Source organism: Amblyomma maculatum, chromosome 10 (genome assembly GCF_055883805.1).
Source record: "Amblyomma maculatum isolate TAMU_Amacu chromosome 10, ASM5588380v1, whole genome shotgun sequence".
In the NCBI taxonomy this organism is placed as follows: Eukaryota; Metazoa; Arthropoda; class Arachnida; order Ixodida; family Ixodidae; genus Amblyomma; species Amblyomma maculatum.
Window position 1 is genome coordinate 61,665,152 of NC_139353.1, and position 6,270 is coordinate 61,671,421.

At 48.1% G+C, this 6,270-nt stretch overlaps 1 protein-coding gene across 1 annotated transcript; it reads right to left on the bottom strand.

Moving 5' to 3' along the window:
* Positions 1 to 3,446: 3,446 nt before the first annotated feature.
* Positions 3,447 to 4,052, bottom strand: LOC146176647 (uncharacterized). The gene has a single exon (XM_084581348.1). It carries the CDS (start codon positions 4,050 to 4,052, stop codon positions 3,447 to 3,449), a length of 606 nt encoding a protein of 201 aa, XP_084437474.1.
* Between the last annotated feature and the right edge of the window lie 2,218 nt (positions 4,053 to 6,270).

Consider the following 6,270-nt stretch of genomic DNA (forward strand, 5'->3'; position numbering starts at 1 on the left):
CGACAGGTGATGGGAACGTTTTCTTCATTCTGACTGGATGCAGCGCTTCAAAAATTATCAGGTCATCATTGAGATTTATTTTGTCTGGTCACCATATCGTCTGCGCAATAATCCTACGGACTATATTGTGATAAGGGTATTTATTCGCATATCAGATACACCATTCAGTGAGGGGTATTTTTTTATTTTATGGTGTTTCATAAATTCATTACCAGAAAATAATTTCCCTGCACTCGAAATATTTTAGATAATTTTGCGAGTTGAGATTTCTACCGCTTCCTTCTGAGTTACTGGAATGTCATTTTAGAAGTCGAAATAGCATAAAGTGTGGATAGGTTTTAAAACATCTGCTCCAATTAAATTAATGCGCTTCTTGCTACCCACTATGCGAGCCATTGTTCAGACAAAATTCCGAAATAAACGTTTCTTTAGAAACAGAGCCTCAAGTTGCCTGCCTGGTTTAAGTCCTTCCAAAAAGGACAGAGGAGCGGAGATGCTGGGCAATGGCAAACAGGAGCGGAGGTCCATCAGGGCGAAGGTTGCGATGTCATCGCGAAGAACAAAGAGTTGAAGTGTAGGGTGTGAGGTGTGAGGTGGCACCGCCGAGGTTATCGACTAGTGGACGTAAGGAGTCTTGCCGCTGCTCGTCCGTGATGTTAAGCAGATCAGAGATAGCGAACAAGCTAGGGCCGAGGTCATTGTCTGCAGAATCTGGCGGTTCCACAGGGTGACGAGACAGGCAGTCAGCGTCTTGATGCAAACGTCCTGACTTGTTGACAACGGTGTAAGAATACCCTTGAAGGCTCAATGCCCAACGACGAAGCCGTCCTGTAGGGTCCTTCAGTGAAGAAAGCCAACAAAGAGCGTGGTGGTCAGTCACAACCGAGAAAGGACGGCCAAACAGTTAGGGTCGAAATTTAGACACGGCCCAAACAAGGGCTAGGCACTCGCGTTCTGAAACGGAATAATTGCGATCGGCAGTGGAAAGAAGGTGGCTGGCATATGCAATTACACGGACTTGACCTTGGTGACGTAGGGCGAGCAGGGCGCCGATATCATATCCGTTGACATCTGTGCGAACTTCTGTTGCTGCCAACTGGTCGAAATGGGCCAATACAGATGGTGAGGTGAGCAAGTGAATCAGTGAAGAAAATTAGTTTTCTTGAGCAGGACCCCAAGTAAAAAGGGGTATCGGAGGCCGGTGAGGGGACGGGAGATGGCAGCAAAATTTGATTAAACGCCGGAAATAGGAGCACAAGCTAACAAAGCTTCGCACATCCATACAAGATTGAGGCAGAGGGAAGTCCTTGATAGCTTTGAGTTTAGCAGGATCTGGGCGGACACCAGAAGCATCGACAAGATGTCTAAGGATTGTGAGTTGGCGACGTCCGAATTGGCATTTCGACAAGTTGAGGTGCAACCCGGCTCTACGGAAGACGGAAAGAATGCTCGTCAGTCTTTCGAGGTGCGCGGGAAATGCGCAGGAAAAAACAACAACGTCGTCTATGTAACACACACACATGTAGTCTATTTAAACCCTCGAAGCAAGGAGTCCCTCATTCGCACGAAGGTAGCTGGGGCATTGCAGAGACCGAACGGCATGACTTTAAACTGGTATAATCCGTCCGGTGTGACTAATGCGGTCTTTTCACGGTCTTTTACATCGACATCAATTTGCCAATACCCGGATCGAAGGTCGATGGAAGAGAAACATTTGGCTTCATGAAGGCAATGCAAAGCGTCATCTATTCTTGGGAGAGGATACGCGTCCTTTTTCGTGATACTGTTGAGGTGCCGGTAATCAACACAGAAACGCCAACATCCTCCCGTCCTTCCTTTTAACAAGGACAACTGGTGAGGCCCATGGGCTCGACGAGGATTCTATGATGTCTTTAGTAAGCATCATGTCCACCTCCAGCTGAATTATGTTGCATTCTGTACTGGACACTCTGCACGAACGCCTGTGAACGAGAGCGGTGTTACCGGTGTTTATGCGATGTATAATCACAGAGGTCCGAGCCAAAGGACGGTTATCAAAGTCAAAGATGTCGCGAAAAGAGGAAAGAAGACATCTGAGATCGTGAGTTTGTGCCGGTAAAACGTCAGGAGCAATCATCTTTGTGTATTCGTCCCATGGTGTGACGTCTGATACGTGGCAGTTCGCCGAGGAGGGGACACAACCTCTAACAGCTGATAAAACGCATTTAGAAGCAGGGCATAGCGTGGCGAACGACATGCCTTGGGGAAGAGTCTGAACGTGCGATGCAAAGTTGAGGGCCGGAAGGAACATTTGATCGGCAAAGTGACCACTGTATGAGCAAGGGCAACGTTCCGTGGGAGAGGTATATCAATGGCTGGAGTAATGATGCACTGGCCATCGGGGACTGGTGGGACGGACAAGAACAATACATAGATGACGGCTTCGGAGTCCAGGTGGTGAAAAGGGACCGTACATAGGCGGTGCACAACTGGATCCGGCAACTCCTCCGTAAAAGATAGGTAGAGCTGAATAACGCTTGTGGCACAATCAATGCAGGGCAGAATGTTCATAGAAAAAGTCAAGGCCGAGGATTAGGTATGAGGGCAGTGTTTAAGGACAGTGAAGAGAACAGAAGTAAGACGGCCGGTGATGGATACACGAGCTGTACACATTCCAAGGACAGCAGAACTGCCACCATCAGCGACACGAACAATAGGTGAGCGGGCAGGAGTGAGCACTTTCCTTAGGCGATGGCGGAGACGCGAATTCATAACGGAGATGTTCGCGCCCGTGTCGATCAGAGCTGTAACTGTGATTCCGTCTACGCCGACGCTAAGCATGTTCCTTCGGACCTGTATAATTGGAGGGTTTTTAGGTCGAGTCGTTAGAGCAGCATCACTTCCAGACGCTGCGGCCATCAGTTTGCCGAACGACATTGAGTATATGGGTCAGAAGAGGACGGGCGGCGATATCGGGGCGAAGGAGAACGACGGCGGTACAGCGGCGACGAACGGTTGGTGGGCAGAGTCTGAATGTCGAAGCTTGAGAATTGCTGCTCACAGGGCGATGAAGAGCGGCGGGAATCGACATAATCCGGGTAGCGGCGGTAGGTCGATGGTGGACAAGTTCAGCAGTGTCGAGAGATGTGACCGACTCGGGACCAATAAAAGCAGATAGGCCTGTCGTCAGGTGTTCGCCACTCATTTGGGTTGCGGCTGCGGCGAGGTTAGTATGGACGTCCAGAACCAAGTACCGGGGACACACGGCGAGCGTCTGGAGAACTAATGGAGCATACAGATTGGATCCAGAGATTGGCAAATTCTTGCCGAACAACAGCCTGTATAAGGAATACCGTAGGGGCGCTGTCCGGTACCGATAGTTGAGAAACTGCGGGAGACACTGCTTCTAGCTCCCGGCGCACAAGTCGTATTAGGCTGTCGGATGTTGGCAGCGGGCAAGGTGGGGTCTAGTCCACGCAGGACGACGTCCCAACCGTGTTCGGCAGCCGCGTGAAGTGAGAAGAACTACGGCGGCTTTTCGCTTGTTCAAAGCGGCGGCATTCTTTTAGGGTTGCGTCAACCGTTTCGCAGTCCTTGTACACGAGTAAGTTGAAGGCGTCATCTGCTATTCCCTTTACTGTATGACCCACTTTAACACTCTCTGACATTGCAGGGCCAACTTTCATGCACAGAGCCAAAATGTCCTGAACGTTTGACACATACGATTCTGTGGACGATTGTTTTCGGCACGCGAGCTCCTTCTGCGCAGGTAGGTGACGTCCGAATGGCTTACCAAATAAGTCAGAAGGTTTCCGCTTGCAGAGGTCCCAACTGATTAGTTCGTCCTCGTGGGACTCGAACCAGACCCTTGCAGTGCCCGTAAGGTAGAAAATAACGTTAGCCAACTTCATAGTCGGGTCCCACCTGTTCTGTACGCTCACGCGCTCGTACATAGCGAGCCAGTCCTTCGTATCAGCACCGTCCACTCCATTGAAGGTTCTGGGATCACGCGGGTGGGCAATGATGAAAGCTGGGGCGAGGGACGCCGATGGTGCGGCCTCGTCGCTGGGCATGGCTAAAGAGCCGGGAAGTAGAAGACAGCTGCGGAGTTCCGTGCTAGCTGTAGGCTACCCCGCACCTCCAACCAATAATGCAACGTAGGTACACGGATGTATTTACAGATATTTACAAAGGGGTAGCTGACCAGACGAACAGCTTCATGCCAGCGGCGCCCAGCACGAATCACACACACTTCGTCGTTCTCCACCTTCCACACGTGAGCACAGCACTTTGTCGTCGTCGTCGTCGTCCCACTACAATTCTTACATCCCGATGTATGTGCAAAGAGACGCTTCTGTATGATTTGTCAAAGGATCGGATGCAAGTTCGGCACTATAAAATAAATAGGTTTTCGAGTACGGTTATCGACTGAGTCATTCTCTTCGTATTGCTAGACATACTAGCCCTATGCCGTAAACACTTGGAGGGGGCACTTTGTACGATTAAAGTGCGGAGAGTCGGAAACCTTCATAGAGCCCCACCTATCTAGGTCTTTTTTGCTATGGCGCCAACGCTCTCCCCCCACAACTCATCACGCCGCCGCCTTCTCCCATGTCGTCACGTTGTTGCTAGAATGTGCCTTGGCGTCGGTGGTGGTGGTCTCCGTGGCCGCCGCGTTCGCGTGACGCTAGGCAAAGAGAACAAAGACACGCTTCCCACATGCCCGGCGTGTCTGTTAACGCGATTGTCTCTAGTGGTGTTCAGAGTGGAAGGAGTTTGCAAAGAGCCGGTGGCTATGGTAATTGTTGCCTTTACCCCTTAGCAGGAGGACGGTACCACTGCCCTAACGCAATCCTTCCTTCGCCAGAAATTCCCAAAGTGGGCCGCAATTGTGGTCCCCCTTCCGCGTTGGCATGTTCTCATCTTACCCTTCTGCTGGTAACTACTACTCTCTCTCCTACTGCGCACTCCCCGATGCGCTTCCGCTACCTTGCTAAGTGCCGAACCTCAGAGGACAGGTCTGTGTGTTTCACATGCGTAGGCGCAAGGGTTAATACATTACTTTAGGAGCACGTTAAACATACTTTTCTAATATTGCCCAAAGATTGCATATTGCAGAAATTTATTCTAGAAGGACTTCGTGAATTTTTGTTAGATATCACGGAATAAAAAAAATAATAAAGAAATAATTAGCATCCAGCGCTCAGCAGCTGAATGGCTAATAAAGAAAACAACAAGTTCCCAGAGAAACTTCTGAAAATTTATTACCGTTCCGGAGATAGTACCTTAGATACCTGCGCGCTCGCTGTGCCACTCCACCAAATGAACAAACCAGGGTGGCCAGCATGCGGACACAAGCGCACGTTTGCACAACTATATTTTTTACTAGGCATAATAATTGCAAAGCCTACTGTGCCCCGGCAGAGGTTTCTTTGGAGAATACACCTGTCTTCGAGGATTCTTCTGAAGATTTGCGCACTAATATACCATTAAACCTCAGTTCTGTCTTCTGACTTTTTTTTTCTATCCCACTGTAACGCATTGCAAACATATTGCAAAAAAATGAAACAGGCAGTATCCTGTTTTTCGAGTGTAAATGTTTTGCGTTTTGTAGCTGCCGAGAAGAGTTCTTAGGCGATGAAATCTCTTGACGCAAACGATTTCGGGCGCATGCTTATAATCATAAAATGGAAATACAAATAACCTATTTTCGCAGCTGCTCTAAATATTGAATATTTAAATAAAAATGCAATTGCTAATGTCATCGCACCTTCTAGGGAGCTTAGGATTCTAAGGTATATTTTTCCGGACAGACTAGTTTCACTTTCCGCCAGAATTGCTTATTTTTTCAGAAATAATAACGCAGCCATATCGAAAATCTAGCATACATACTGCTTAATGTTCCAGGTGAGAGTGTTGTTTCCGTGCTTGTAACTCTAGCACACTTTACTTCCTGTTATAATACGCATGTATCGTACATAGCGCTATGAATTTTCACTTGCTGCACAATTTGCTTCGCCATAAACTTAATTCCATGATATTACTTTCGCCATGTATGGATATGCGATTTATTTAAAATATACTTGCTTGTAGTAACGGTCATGAGAAGTATCACCACAGGGAAAGCGAAGCCAAAGTAGTTGGCCTTCATGATTCACTGCATATGAAATCCACCACAGTAGGAGTAACCAAACCAAAATCACAACAAACATCCAAATAAAGATCGAAGTGAATGAATTTATCCCTTCTTTTGCAGAATAATGGTTTGAGTACTTGAACAAGTGAACGAAT